Here is a 16,096-nt window from a genome sequence, read left to right as displayed (position 1 = left end):
TACTGAGTTAGCAGGCCACATGAAGTTAAGTGAAACTATCTGCAAGAATGAAACAAACTCCTTGCTGGGATGTATTCAATTTACAGTTCAACATTAATCTTTCCAATTTAGATACCCTTAAAAACTTAACATTGGTGTTCTACTTGGTTCCATTTTGTCCTACTGTTAAGTTTCCATCATTATTTTTATAAAAGCACCAGTTTGAGGTTTGCAATGAAGATGTTAAAGAAAGCTGTTACAGCATCTTCAGACAGTATGGTCATTTTCCTTCTTCCTGTAACTAGCTAGCGATCTTAAAAGTAATGAGAATGAAATGCATGTGTTAATCCTTAAACTGTTTGTGCACAAACATTACAGATGGCTTTCTGAAAAATTAAGAGGTAAACAAGCATTAGCCATATAACATTTTTATTTTACTATATTGACATTTTCTGCACAAATATTTTAGAGTAAAAATAGAAAATAATTGTTTCATGTAAAATTACCAAAAAAATGCAAAACAAAAGAAATACATAATTTTAGCAGAGTATAAGTGTCTTTATTTAAAGAGTAAAAAGTATGCAAAAAACTTTCTGTTTTACAAAAAAATGAGAATATTCTTTCTGTGTTTTCCTTCTGGCAGCAACAGAACAACTCTCGACAATATATTCTACATCTTTTATTTCATTGAAGACATCAAGTTAGTCACAGGTTTCTCCCTCAACTACAGAAAATGTGACTGATTTTATAACTTTAAAAGATTTCTTCTTTACTAATTTGAACAAGGTGGAAAAGCAGATGATCCCACAATAAAAAACCCAAAGGACTGTATCATACCCACTGAAAAGCTTCAAAATAATAATCAGATATATTTACAAAGAAAGTGTGATATCAGAACTTCTCCCTAGAGGGCTTATCATGTAATAAGAACATTCGGGGGATAAAGTATTGATATTACATTTCAACTTTGCTATTAGTTTATCCTACTGCAGTCCAGCTCTATTTAGTAAAAATATTTTAAGCTCTTCTTTTTGTACTGTATTTTAAAAGGCCTTTTGGTGAACTCTGCTAAATATAACTAGTGACTTGTTTTGGATTTTTGTTTAGTAATGGAGCAGTGTTATATACATTGTTGCTGCCACTGAACTATCAGCTTCATCTTATTAGTAGTAAGCAAATCTACATCTATTTGCGCTAGTCACCGCAAACACTTGCCAACTGGTGGAATTAGACTATTTTAACAGTAAGAAATGGATTGACGATTGACCTCTTGTGACAGACACATACTTTGCTCAGGGTTTAAAAAAAAATGTTTTAAAAAAAAGTCAACATGCTCAGCAGATGGAGTGCTTTCGGCACCCAAGAAAGAAAACAATATTAAGAGTTATTGAAAGAATCTGTCAAGAAAATGTTATAACTGTGGAGGTAATGAAAAAAGCAGACTAGAAATGCATGCAAGATTTCTAATGTATCAAAAGCTATCTGCAGATGAACATCCACCTATAAAACAAAACAAGTTTGTCCTCAATGCATTTTTAAAATAAACATAAAAAAAGAGTATTTCCTGCCCTCTGACTGCAAGTATGACCATTCCTTTTCAGATCAAGAGCAACAGCCCCGTACTCAATATAAAGAAGTTTTATGTTTAGAAACTCTCTGTACAAGCACTTTTGATTTAAGGTTTAAGGGTAGCTTACTCCCACTGAATTAAAGGTTTTCCCTTAACCACTTTCATTTTAATTAACTGTGAAGCGTTCGGAAGGGGCGGGGGGATCAATTAGAAAAAGTTGGAAAATATGCCTTGTACCATAAATATTTATACTGTTCAATAACATGAAGGGGCAAAAACAAAACAAAACCACGCTATTTTCAGACATCAAAAGGAAGTCCAATAGGCATCAATATAGAAGCTCAAACATTGCAGCCTACTTTTTACTGCACATTTGCATGAACTACTCTCTATACTAGTGTCTCAGGATTCAGAATACATTCCAACTATTTCTATTCATCATCCAGACTTCAAATTGCACCCAGCTCTGGAGCATGCATTTGGCTTATGAAGCTTCAAAAACATCATCTGAAGTTCAGAAAGAAATTAATTTTAAATAAAAGTTACACATCTTTGTATTTTTATATATGTCAGACTGTACAATAATTTGGAAATCAGACTTCAGTTCTCTTTAAAACTATTTCCAATTTGCATTTTGTTTCTAAACAGGAAGGGACTACTGACTGTGATTAACTTAGGTCTTCAGTTACTAAGGTTGACTACCATGCAGGTACGAGCACCTTGCAGAACAGAGCATTAAAGAAACCCCACCAAAGCAAACTACTCTTTGGGCAAGGGATATTTTTTCAAGTTTTCAAATCACCTGATGAGGGAGCAAGGGAGGGAGTCTTTTTTTTTTTTTTTTTTTGTTAAATGTCTAGCATCAACAATGTCTTTCAAAACAGGTAAGTACTTGCCCTCATACACGCATATTATCTACATATTACAATGAATACTCATAATTGGCTTTTCACCTAAGCCAGATCTAAACCTGGATCTCCTTCTTCAGCACAGATCTTCAGTTCGGTCTAGTCTTAGTTTCCTTTGCTTATAAACACGGAAGTCATTTTAAGAACCTGATGCTTTGTAATGTTTAATACGTCTTTCAACTCTGCTTGATTAAATGAAAATAATGAACATGTTTTAACTTTGAAAGCATCAAATTCCATTTGGTAGTTCAGCAGAGACCAAAAGACTGGAAAGAACTGAACCCAGACAAACTGATCAGCCTGCTTACTCTATGTACTTCATTTTTGTTAAAAGCACTGCAAAAAATATTTCGTAGAGCTGTGGGCACAGAACACTGACCAGTTCAACTTTTCTCACCAATTTCAGATTGTATACCATAGAGGCCCTGACTCAAAGTTGCAGAAGCTGCAGTGATCCCTTAACTTACACTGAAATATATGCTGTTAAAAGATCCAAATTTATGGCAGTCCCGGTTCTTTGTAGAAAATCATGCACTGTATTGTACTGTGAAGAAACAGAAGAAGCTTCAAATTCTGATAAAACTAAGAGCAACTGCTCTGGTTATATAGGAAAGGCCTCAGGCTCCCACTTTTAGGTCCTAGTGCTCAATTATCTTTCTCTGTTTGCAGGGATGCTGTAGCTAGTGCTACTGCTGTAACTGGCTGAGCAATGCCGTGAAGCTGCATCTTGGCCAGTTTCTTTTGCTCACATTCTGTAACCAACCGATTCAACTCTGCTGCGCTGTATCCAATGAGAGTTTTCAAGTCGCAGACAAATTTGTAGACAAACCTCTTGCCTTGCACTTTGCAGATCATGTCTCCATCATAGTAATATCTGTAAAAAGAAAAAAAAAAAATCAAGTTTTCAGCATCTCTAACTTCCGTACACAGTCATTTACTTAGCGACAGTTGGACACCAAAACATGAATCCTTTGCACATCAATATTCTCATGTAATTTCATATACCAAGATAACATTTAGTCTCCTTTTTTTCCCCCATAAGAAAAGGGAAGAAGGTTGAAAGTTTTCCCTGCACCTTGATATGTTAAGTGAAAACAAACCACAATAATTATATTATGAACTGTAGAAAGCACCAAGGCCATTTTTAAGCTGGAGAAAGTCAAAACAGCTTATGGGGACAAGGGAATAAAGTTTATATAGTGCTTTGCCTTAATAAGAAAATGTTATCTCCTCCCTCGTTATTGTCCTTTGCCTTCTTTATTCACCTCTGCTTTTCCGAGACAAACTGTTTATGTTGGAAACAGCTTGAAAATTAGTATTGTGGTTTTTACGCTACTAAAAACAAGGAAGAGAATGACTTTTAAAAGACAGAACTATAGAAGCACACTTTTTTAATAGTTACTACTTGCTAAACAATGTCCTCTGCCTTTATTTACAACTAAAAATGATTTCTCAAACTATGAACACTTTTTACCTTATGTCACAGAAGAGTTATCGCACTGAGCAGAGATGCAGAAAAGATAAACCCTATATGACCCCATTGCATTCAAGAGACATTACAGTATAAGTATTTAGGTAGTATCACTAAAATAAAGAAGCCAGCATTTACAGTTTTGTTGATGTTCTTGTCTGACTGCAGGGATTAATTCAATGCACATCATATTTCTCATTAAGAAAACCTAAGTAGTTAGGAAATAACTTGGACTTGATGAGCTTAACAAACTTGTGATAAATTTAAAAAAAATTAAAAATCCCAGCACACAATTTAGTTTCCTCAAAACCATCACCCAGATGTTGTACAGGACAGCAGAGATTTCTTGACTGCCTTGACTCAATCCTCTAAGTGACGTGCTGGTACAGTAAAGATATTTCTCATTTACCAGTAGAATCAAGTCAAGTAAAAAGACTAACTTTAGTCTCCAAGTTCTAGGGGAAAATAGGTAAATTACTAAGAAAGCAACTATTTTTTTTTTTGACACTTCAAATTCAGCATTTATGAAAAGGACCAAAACCATGCAAGATTCCCACACCTCATGATAGAAACAATCCAATTAGAATTGAAGCTATATGATATACACACACACATATATTAGTATTATGTTGAATACATTTCTGGTTACAGCACTTGCCTATTCAAAACCACAAATATAGAGCTAAAATACCCATGCAAGTTTAGAAATCCTTAGTTGTTGGAATCTTTTGAGTTGCAGGAGCACTTTGTTTCAGAGTAATATAGGAGATGAATTCTTTCTCTTCAAGTCTCACTTCCCTACTGGGTAATTAGGCAGATGCTGATTTTAGAACATTCACCAACTTGTATGTAACAAAAAAAGCTGCTATTCCTTTTTTTCAGGAAGATACTGCCTGATTTTCCTGCAGCTGGGCAGAAAATTTAGCACATTTAATAATATCAACATCATTTCTGGTACTAATCAAAACTGACATAATGATTTCAGTACATTAGTAAACAAAACATATTACCACTTTTGTTTTAATAAAAGTTTGGCTTGACAACACTGTTTATCTCAGTAGTAGTAAGAGGCATTAAATATCCCTTCAGACATTCAAGTGTTAGAAAACATGTCAATATTGACGCAGCTGCCAAAATGGCAAAACTTTGTGGAATGCCATTTTTGTAATTCTGACTGAAATATCAACGCAAAACTTCCCGAATAGTGATTTATGCAAATTAGTATGCAGACATCTGTTTAATATCCCAGCAATAAGAGCATTATCCCAGAGTTCTTCAGCTGCCTTTGAGATCTTCTGCATAGTTTGTTGACAAAACCCCAAAACCATTAGCATCGTTTATACGATCTGATGTTCCAGAAAGTTTTCACATATACCTTCAGTGCATAAATGAACAGATTCAGAAAAGCAAGCAGGAAATATGGGAATGGTATTGCAATGATACAGGCTGGGGACTGTCTGGGGAGTGGCTCTACCTATCGGGAAAAGGCCCTGAGCACCTGCATTAACTGCAAGCTGAGCACAGACCAGCAGCATGTCCTGGGGGTGGAGACAGCCCAAAGTGGCCTGGGCTGCACAAACAGAAGTGCAGCTGAGAGGTGAAGGGAAGTCACTACTCTTCAGTTGGTGCTCACGAGAGCGTATCTAGAATACCATGGTCAGTTTTGAGTTCCCCAGTACAAGAAAAACAGACAAACTGAAGCAAGTTCTGCCAAGGGCCCTTGTGACAGTTGGGGCTGGAGCACTTCCACTGCGAGAAGGTTGAAGGAACAGGGCTATTTAGCTCAGAGAGGGCTTCAAAGGGACCTACCAGTTAGACAAGTCCCAACACCTACGGAGAGGTCACTGAGAAGAAAAAGCCACAATCCTCGTAATGGCACACAGCAGAAGGACAAGGAAAAACAAACAAACAAACAAAATAATAATAATAATAAAAAAAAAAAAAAAAAAAAAAAAAAAAAACAGCATAAACTGAAACAGTAGAAGTTGCAACTGGATATGAGGACTTTTTCCCCCAGAAGACAGGCAAGTAGTGGGAGAGATTGCCCAGTGAGGTTGTGGAGGCTTGTGGAAGATTCAAGATCTGCCCAGAAATAGGCCCTGAGCAGCCTTGTGCCAGGCTGGACCACAAGCCTCCTGAGGCCCTTCCCAGTCATGGGATTCTGTGATCCTACGAAAAAAGTAATGCTCTAGTTTAAAATATAAATATTAAGATTGCGAGGACAGCCATACGAGTTCAGACTTAAGATCTATCTAGAACAGAATAATTACTCAAACGAACCAAAAGCAGATGCCTAAGGAAATGCATGAAAGTAGAGTAGATATATAATAATGCTCTTCCTTGCTTTCAAAGACCTGGGGCTCAAGAACTTCCAGGAGTTCCACCTTTCTGTATTTAATACCCCTCAAAGTATTTTTTTCATTAATTTGTCCACTTGCCTCAAACTCATACAATGATTTAGACGTCCACAACAATGCGCATAAAGGAGTTAAAAGACAAAAAACAAAAAAAAAGGTTTAGGCTATGTATTTGCTGCCTGCCAATTTCTTTTCATGCCTCCTGTTCTTGTAAATGAGATAGGGAGCAGTCATTCTTTATAAAAACATGAATGGCATAGTCAGTAGCTTACAACCTCCCCCAGCATTAGCATCATTTCTTACAGAGGTATATTTAAAGAGAATTTGATGTTTTCTAAACAACCATAGATGAGTTTACTTCCTTCTAGAAGGATAGCATAGCCAAAAGTGGAAGTGATTAAAAGTAAATCTTGCATCTGACTTCAACCGACATATAACTTTACTCATATAAAGAGAGTTCTTAAAACTGCTTAAATATTTATTGCCTAATGCTGCAAATACCTTTCTTGAAAGCTGATCATATCTGAATAAGAAATAAGAAACTCAATCTTAACGATTTAAGAGAACTTGGATGAATTTTCTAATGCTTCCAGAGACCAAATTAACTGGGAAAAAGTATAAAATTCATCTATTTGCATTCTTCACTGTTCCCCAGCTATGTTGTCTACAGTGATTCAGTAATACAAATTCGTTTTTACCAATGTCAAACTACAGAAAGCACAATGGAATGAAGACAGCATGAAACAAAACATTACAGAGGAATATCTGCTTTATATTACACAAGCAAGAGGAACATGAACAAGTAAACTGCAAAATATAAATCAGTAATTCAGAGTATTCACATCTTTATGCATCTTTCCCCATTAATGAGCAGTTTGGCATGCTAGTGAAAGCATAAATGGTGAAGATGCATCTAAAAAATATATTTCTGAGCTGCACAAATTGACTGTCATGTCAGAGTTCAATAATCTTGAAAAAATAAAGTTTTCAAATGTTCCAAAATTTATTGCACTAGCTGCTACAAAGAAAAGTATGACCTAATAGGAAGGAGTGTCTTCAAAGGATCTGTTTATCCCCTTACTGAAAAAAAAAAAAACACACAAGACTTGCATTATGATACTTGGAGAAAAAAAAAAAAAAAGTAGCCAAGACGAAACAGAACATTTTAGACCTGATCAGTTTCTAAATTTCTTACCTCAAAGCCCGACTAAGCTTCTCATAGTTCATTGTGGGTTTGTTTTTGCGCTGACCCCATTTTTGTGCAACCAGTTCAGGTTGGTTCAATTTAAACTCTCCTTCATCACCAACCCAAGAAATACAGTCCCGAGCATCCTTGTCAGTGAGAAGTTCTAATAAAAACTGCCACAACTGGATCTGGCCATTATTTCCTGTTGATAGAGGAACAACAAGATCCATTTCAAGTAGTCCTTTTTATGTTCCCATCAAGGCTAAAAATTTTCAACCAACATATTAAAGCAAATAAGCACAAAATGTATGATGTAAGGAAAATTTCTTCTCCTCTACAATAAAAACACCACAATACTTTCTTGCAATACCGATATTAACCTATGCAAAAAGAAACTGAGTATTACGCAAAACAAGACTTCTCATATACTTGTTTCTATAACTTAGGGAAAAAAATTATGAAAACAAAATGACAAATAGTCATTTAGGCACACATCCATCCCTGAAATAGAACAGATTTAGCACACTGTTTACTCCTCTTCAGGCATGAATACAAATAGATATATTTTTTTTTCAAATGATTGTTTATTCTCTAACTTTCTACGTGAAATATTAGCGCTAGGAAAACAAAAAATACCCACGAACCACAGCTTAAGTCTATATAACATCTTTCATGTACAATCATTGCATTTCTTTTTAACTCAAGTATATGCAGTTAAATTTCTGAATTCTCAATGAGATATGGATAGCAGACCTAATGCCTAAAAGAAGAAACCCAGAGTGTTTCCCACTGATATAAGATGATAAATTCTGGGCCTAAAAATCGTGAACAACAAAATAGACTTCCAAATAGACTTTCTCAAACAAGCAAAAAAAAAAAAAAAGCTAAGAAAAGGAAGGGATTTAACAGATCTGCAGCAGTAGGGATAATCAAAGCACAAATGATAGCAAGAAACAAATAATTAGATGAGTTGTTAACGATCAAAGGGTATATATGAATAACAGTAATTCTGCAAATAAACTGCAGATTTAGCTTGCCATTTTCCAGAAGGTGTATTCACTTAACAGAACAGAAATCTGAGGCTTGCTAAATTCTGAGGCCATCCCAGAGGAGGGAGGTTGGGGCTGAACAGGGGTAGGCAAACAGATCAAGCAGTAGCTAGACTAGGTTTCTGCAACATACAGTTTATTTTCTCCCCCTTCTGCAAATGGAAGGTGGAAAAGTCAAATGCTGGAGTAAGTGCTATGCAATGGTTTGAGAGGACAGACTGTTAGCTACAGGAAGAGAAAAAATTGTGGGCATTTTATTTACTATGGCTAGCTCTATCTGCTCTGTGTCAGGAAGATTCAAAAGCTGTGGGACCATGCTAACAGCGCCTGTTAGAGCTAACGAACCTGCCAGGTTTGCATGTGCTTGAGATATGTTTTGTAGGTAACAGTCCCTTTTTTGTATCTATATGGATTTTTCTGCAAACATTATAACCAGAGTGACAAAGATGCATCCTACAAAACTGTAACTCAAATTAATGAATGTTTAGCTCATTTGCATTTAAAAATAATGTAGACAATACCTGTTCTGTTCCCAGGGGAACTTCTATCTTCCCCAGAGATCCTTGGAGCTCTCTGTACTTTAGCTGCCTTTGCACTGCTGTTTATTACTTTAATGGTGGTCGGGGTTGCAGGCTGTACAGATGCTGGAATAATCTGCACAGCTGTAAAGCAGAAAACATCGCAGAATATAAATATTAAATTGCTGATGAAGAAACGTCAGATGCATAGGCATGTATTATTTATTATCTACATTATAATATTAGGAGGTAGATTTTTTTTCCATTGTTAAAAATATACATGCTGTATAAATCACAATGCCAAGAATTTAAAGATTTTTTTTACCGCTTACAGTAAAAACTCCGGTTTTAGAGTTGTAGTAAAGATGCTGTGTTGTAGATATAACACTAACTTTAGTCTACTATCATGTGTACTAGACATGTCTGTTAAAAACATCTCAAGCCTTCAATTTCAATTTTATGCTGTTCCTTTACCTTAATGCAATCTTCTTTACAGTCACTGTGCAATCCTTCATATTTGCTATTCAAACAATGAAATAACCTGCTATTGCTATGGTGTAAGATGATTCAAATGCCCTACCCTAGGTGGATTTTAACTAGACTCAAACCCAGGACAGAATACACAGTCCATCTATTTAACATGTAAGCTGCTTAAGTCTTCTGGAAACTGATCAATTTTAATAATTGATGACACTATTACAGCTAGAAGAAAATTTCAAATATTCTTTCCTTGTATTGCTTTCCAAACAAGTCTTCTCTTTCATACACTTTCAATTCTTTTTGGAAACATTTTATTTTGAAATCAAAATTGATAAATTTTAATTTATCCATTCAGTAATTCAATATATATCCTCAAATATCAAAACCTCTGAAGTCCTCAAGTATGTATGCCTAGACCAGAAAACCTACTGTCCAAAATGGGTTAGAACGTTCCATAGTTCAGGTCATACAACATCTTTCAGCCAGTAACAAAATACTGAGAAACCAAGAATTTTGCTTTGAAGTTTGAAGAGCGGAGAAGGGGGGGGGGGGTGTATTTTAAAGAGAACTACTCTCTCTAGTGATTTTATGACTGTTGTACCATTATGGCGTGGAACCAAAGCATAGTGCCAAACTTGCAAATGGTTAATTGTATAAACTAACTGCTGGCAGAAATACTTACGCTGATCAATAGTAACGGTTGCTATTTCTCCAGAGTGTTCTTGACTAGCCAACACATCTGCAGATCAGAAAGAAGAACAATTAAGTTCTTATTCAACCCACAAACTTCAAGTTTACCTTCATCTTCACTTGCGTATCAAACACTTTCATATTTCACAGATGGAAGAAAAGCCAACACTTTGTATTTGTTTGCAAGAGACGCGCACAGCTCATGGTCTTATAGGTACGTATAAACATTTAATGTCATTCAATTTTTAGAAATAAGTATGTCCATGATGAATTTCAAAATATCTTTTTCATTCTTCATCCCCTAAAGCCATTAGATATTTAATGTAAATTGAGATTGAAATAGTTTATTCTGCCAAGTTATATTTAAGCATGGTAAATCTAAAAGCATATTAATGCACATACAAATACATCACTTATCAGTCAGGCTGTGCACAGTCTAAGGATTTCATTGCCTATGCTTAATACTCTTCAATTCTATGTGAGACAGAGATGTACATTAAATAACTCACAATCAAGATTTAATTATAAAGCTGTCCAATTCAGGAGAAGCATAAACTAAGAAAAAAAGGACTTAGAAAAAAAAGGACTCATCAGTCACTACTTCCTCCCTCCTAGTTATGAAGTTTGATGAAAAATGGGGAAATTGTTTAGTATGCAGACATGCTTTGTAACAGCCGACATTCTCAGTAATACCTCCTGTTATCTTGTGTTGATGCCCTTATTTATACTGCTATTATGAAGTGGAGAAAAAAGAGCTGCTCACAGCTGATTTAATTTTAAGCAAAAATAAAAGAGAAGATGCGAAAGGAATTAAGTAAAGTTGGTTACAGAAAGACATCCCATACACTTCCGAAGAAGTTCCAAATGACTCCAGAGAATTTCTCCACGTGGGACTCGCTGGAAGAAGTCTTCTTGAGTGAGGCTGCAGAGCTCACGCCCAGGAATGCTGAGTGCATTAAGGTCAATGTCTGACATGCTGAACTCCTTCATCACCCACACCACCCAGTGGAGCACCTGGTCTGTTGACCACTGCACAGGGTCTAGGGTAGGGGGAGAAAAAAAAAAAAAAAAAAAAAAAGAGAGAGAGAAAGAGAAGGAAATGAAACTGAAATACATCTCACTGCATACCACACCGTTCCTCAGCAGGGAGGGTACAGAAGCAGGCCTTACTGTAATTTACAAGAATTAAATACACATGGCTATTGATCCACAGGGTTCAAACGAGTAACCTAGAGCTTGTTTTTTCCATGTGACCATCTCTGCAGACCTTTTTCAACCCTTATGTTGGTGTTTCTTGTTATCTTCCTTTTTTTTTTTTTTTTTTTTTTTTTAAAGAGTATGCTTCTACACCAGTCAGTGCTTATATTCAGTCGAAGTACTGCAATAGTATGTTTTCAATTACTTCCATAAAGATAAATATGTAACATTAAGGAGAGACATGGTTATCATGACCTAATCTGACTGGTCAGAAAGTTGACTACCCTTAAAAACCTGATGGAGTGATGTGGCTTGGTGGCGAGATGGAAGGGATGAAAAAAGGGATTTTCTTAAGCAAAAGCTACATCAGAACTGCACAACATTCCTCAAAACACAAAATGACATGTTTTATTTTTTCCATGGGTCTTCAGTTTCAAGAGTAGGAGTCTCTCAAATCAGGATGGTCCTTCTGCTAAACTCATTCAGCACTATTCCAGTTCCTATACTACTTAAAATCACAGTTGGACTGGGTTTTGCTAGGATGGGGTTAATTTTCTCCATAGCAGTCCATATGATGCTGTGTTTTAGATTTGTGACCAGAATCGTGTTGACAACACACCGACATTTTAGCTGAGCGGTGCTTACACAGCATCAAGGCCTTGTCTTTCCCACTTGGCCACCCCAGTGAGTAGATGGCGGTGAGCAAGAGCTTGGGAGGGGATGCAGCTGGGAGAGCAGACCCCGATGGGCCAATGAGATATTCCATACAACACAACATCGCTCTCAGCAGGAAAAAAAAAAAAAAACAAACAACCACAAACAAACCCTAAGGTACAGTTTCTCCAAAGTAGCCCTTGCGTGGAGACTGGCTGGACATCACTGTGCTGGTGGTGACTGCTATTTTTATCACTTCCCCCCCGCCCCCCTCTTTTGACTCTCCTCTCCTCCCACCCACCCCCTTCACTTATGAAACCGTTGTGTCATTCAGCATTAGTATGAACAAGCCAGAGAAAGGATGGGTAAACATAAGCATCTTCAAAACTCTTAGCACTGTATGCAATACATGAAACTACATCAATGAGTAAGAAGTGGAAAGGGAACGTAAAGCGGAAGTATTTACTTCCACTGTCACAAGTAAAGGGTAAATAAAAGACCAGAACAATTATGTATTTTTAAATTATGATACGCCAAACATTTTACCTTGACAAGATTTCATTTTAAGAAGCAAATAAAGCAAAGCTATAGACATTATGTCTATAAACAAATGTCTATAAACATTATTAAACACAATGGAAATTGTGACTCCAAGATAAAGGACAGTAACATTGCATCACTTGCAATTTTTTACGCTACCTAATACTATTAAATGTAACCCTTCGGGAAAAGCTACCAAAAAGCTACCAAAAGTGTCTTGTCTTACAAGACATGGGAGTGAATTTTCACCAAGAAATCTAATCTGCTCTTTGATGGAATATAATTGCAACATGAATTATTACTTTCCCAAACTAGCTCCAGTGTTTACAAGCTTTCTGCTGCTCCATTTTCTGGCTTTATTTCTCATACAAATTAATACTTTAATTCTTGCTAGGAACCTCTGCTATGGTACCAAGCTTCTGGATTCCATTAGCAGAAATAACTTTAAGAGCTGTGAATCTGTAGTCTCTGGTAAAGCCCACCAAAACATAACACAACAGGAAAGCCACAAAAGTTTAAAGACCTGCTAAAAGCTAGTTTTCCATTTGCGGAAAAAAACAAACAAACAAAAAAACAAACAAACAAAAAACAGAGAAACCTGTAAGGATGAAGATACTGAACCTTTCCTCGTGATGATTATTATTTACTGCTTGTACTTGAATTTTACTACCAGCATACCAATCTTTTGCAAAGATTCGAGAATTTCAGATGAGTAATTTCAGAACACTGCACAGAACCAAGCCTCACAACTCTTTCCATCTGTCCTCTCTTTCCATTTTTTAAGATACTTATTTATAAATTAAGATTAAGATTAAATGTAGATACTTATTAAAAATGTTGAGAAAAGACTTTTTTTGGGACTCCATAAGAACCTTAATATTCTCAGAAATCTCTGACTATAACATAATAGAAAATTTTACGGTGCCTTATTTCAACCCAAGTCCCTGCAACATGAACTCAAACAGTACTTAACATTTTACTCATTCTATGATGACAGTTTAGCTCATTCCTGTGATAGCAAACATTCCTATTCTTAATACAGAGATCTCTATCATAATAAACTAGTAGGATTTCCCTGGAAAATTTTGCATGGAAGACAGTTGTGGATTTTAGAGTTTTTCTTAAAGCAACAGAACTTAATAAAGCTTACTAACAATTTTATTCAACATGGTTTTAAGTAACTTTCTTCCTATATTATACAGGAGAGCACGCTAAAGAAGAGTATGCTTTCCAAACATACTCTAGTTCTGCAAGTCTGATCACAGAGTATATTTCAACTTCAGACATGTGAAGAGCTTTATCACTAACATACACATTTTTAAGGAAAAGGAAGAAAACTGCTTTCTGAAAGCTGCAACAACAAGAAGGTTCTGGAGCAAAAAGCATGATTTTAATCAAAGTACTTGAAGCTTTGATGATGGTTCTCTTTAGCTTTCTCCTATGCAGAGATATTTGTATTGCACTTATCCATACAATTACAAGTCTCCTCAGAGGTACCAGAACTCTTTAATTATATAACCAAAGTTAATTATCATGTATGAAAAATATGTGCAACCCCTCCGCACCAACTATAAAGTCCCCCAAATATAAAACCACCAACAACCCGAAGAACCAGCCAACATTTGCCCACTTCACAAACAGGTATTATTACCATAGGGTATTCCGAGGCGCTCCTGCTCTTTTCTGTAGCCTTCCAGAGCTGCAGCCCATCGTGTCACCTGTTCAGAGGTCTCATCTGAAATGGTTGTGATGTGTTTGGTTCCATCTAAGGTTATCACTTGAGCTTCCTCAACAAGGTGAGCTTCAGCTTCTGCATGATGAGCATCTGGATCAATCACTACCTCCACAGTTTCCACAGGCTTCACAATTTCAAGGATATTTAACTTGGGCTCTATCCCTAGGTGTAGATAGAACAAACAAAACGATAACAATGCAAACATAACAAAAAAATGTTTAAAAGTTTTGCAAAATTAGTAAGTGTTAGAATACTTAGGAAAGAAGCATGATTGAAAAGAATGATCACCGTATTTCTGCAAGTCTCCTAAATGGGAACTATGTAGTCCATTATACAGAATATAAAGCGAATATAAAGCTGTTCCTCTTTTCTCCCCTGGTGTTACAGTTTATCTTTTTTTTCATTATTCCATATGGATGAGCACGTGGGCATATACATAAAAGTTTGTGTTCTTTAAGAAACATATGGGGCCAAAACCAACCAACCAAAACCCCCAAACAAACAAAAACCCCCAAGCATCTGCCTCCCTCCCCCCACCAACAGGTATTACTTTCAACCTTTACAGTACTTCCCCACCATCTACATAAGTGTTAACGTTTTCTCTCAAAGTGCCCTGCAGGAAGCAGTGCATTCAACAGCAAGTTAATTAAAAAAAAATAAAAAATAATAATCTTCTGATTTTTAGTTTTACCAGGTATTCATTTTTGTTTTCTTTTAGTCCTGCCACTTAAGAAGTTTGACTGTGGAGTTTAAAGATGTCTGCACTCCACAACAAAGAATTCACTCAGTAATGCCATTAATGCTTTCCATCCCCATCAATGCTATTGCCATCCCCTCTGTAGTCTCCTGAGAATGCATTTTGTCCAACTTGTACCTTACCAAATTTCACAGAATCATTTAGGTTGGAAGAGACCTCCAAGATCACCTAGTCCAACCCCTGACCTAACACTAACCAGTCCTCCACTAAACCATATCCCTAAGCTCTACATCTAAACATCTTTTAAAGACCTCCAGCGATGGTGACTCCACCACTTCCCTGGGCAGCCCGTTCCAATACCTCACAACCCTTTCAGTAAAGAAGTTCTTCCTAATATCCAACCTAAACCTCCCCCGGCACAACTTTAGCCCACTTCCCCTCATTCTGTCACCAGGCATGTGGGAGAACAGACCAAGTAGAAGATCCTGCCCATCGTAATATGTTAAACTAATTTCTTTTCATTTTTCTGATGCATCATTTCCAATATAATGATAAAAAACAAATGCACTTTAGCAGATTTACATCAAACATGACTGCACATTCCTTCACCACTTCTAGGGGTGCATGGATCTGTAAAATTCTATTTTATTGTTTTATTTTGACCTTAAAGGCATTGACTATAGAGTTAGGCAGTTGACAAGGAGGAATCACAGAACATCACACTGTTACGATAACCTCAGTGTTTTTGTGCCATGAGGTACTGCTTTGTGTATCTCCTAACTGATAGTAAAGCTTAATGTGACACATGGATTCTGTATGTGACACAGCCTTAAGATCTAAAACCACAACCTACTCAGTTTGTAAAGAAGAATAAATAGAGTACTTACCCATAGTGTAAGTGAGAACAAACTAAATATTTTTGATAAGTATAGACTTTAACAACAATTTAACTTGATACAAATGTTAGAAAGGGAAAACTACAAAGACCGTATGTACATCTTATTCACCTGCAAGGTTTAATGCAAACTTGTGAAGACATGCAATGTCAGTTATATTCCTCCCCCT

At 36.3% G+C, this 16,096-nt stretch overlaps 1 protein-coding gene across 3 annotated transcripts in view; it reads right to left on the bottom strand.

Annotated features, from left to right (window-relative positions):
* Nucleotides 1–391: 391 nt before the first annotated feature.
* GABPA (GA binding protein transcription factor subunit alpha) overlaps nucleotides 392–16,096 on the bottom strand; it is a 25,836-nt gene continuing 10,131 nt past the window's right edge. For all 3 annotated transcript variants that reach the window (XM_082783026.1, XM_082783027.1, XM_082783025.1), the window contains exons 5-10: nucleotides 14,251–14,496; nucleotides 11,054–11,248; nucleotides 10,201–10,257; nucleotides 9,042–9,182; nucleotides 7,481–7,673; nucleotides 392–3,331 (exon numbers count right to left, since the gene is read on the bottom strand). In XM_082783026.1, the coding sequence (XP_082639152.1) occupies nucleotides 3,103–3,331; nucleotides 7,481–7,673; nucleotides 9,042–9,182; nucleotides 10,201–10,257; nucleotides 11,054–11,248; nucleotides 14,251–14,496 (1,061 nt within the window). In that variant the 3' untranslated portion in view covers nucleotides 392–3,102. The remainder of the gene's footprint in view (nucleotides 3,332–7,480; nucleotides 7,674–9,041; nucleotides 9,183–10,200; nucleotides 10,258–11,053; nucleotides 11,249–14,250; nucleotides 14,497–16,096) is intronic.

The sequence above is a fragment of the Aythya marila genome (assembly GCF_965140915.1).
Source record: "Aythya marila genome assembly, chromosome: 1".
Taxonomy (NCBI): domain Eukaryota; kingdom Metazoa; phylum Chordata; class Aves; order Anseriformes; family Anatidae; genus Aythya; species Aythya marila.
This window is presented reverse-complemented; position numbering and strand designations above follow the sequence as displayed.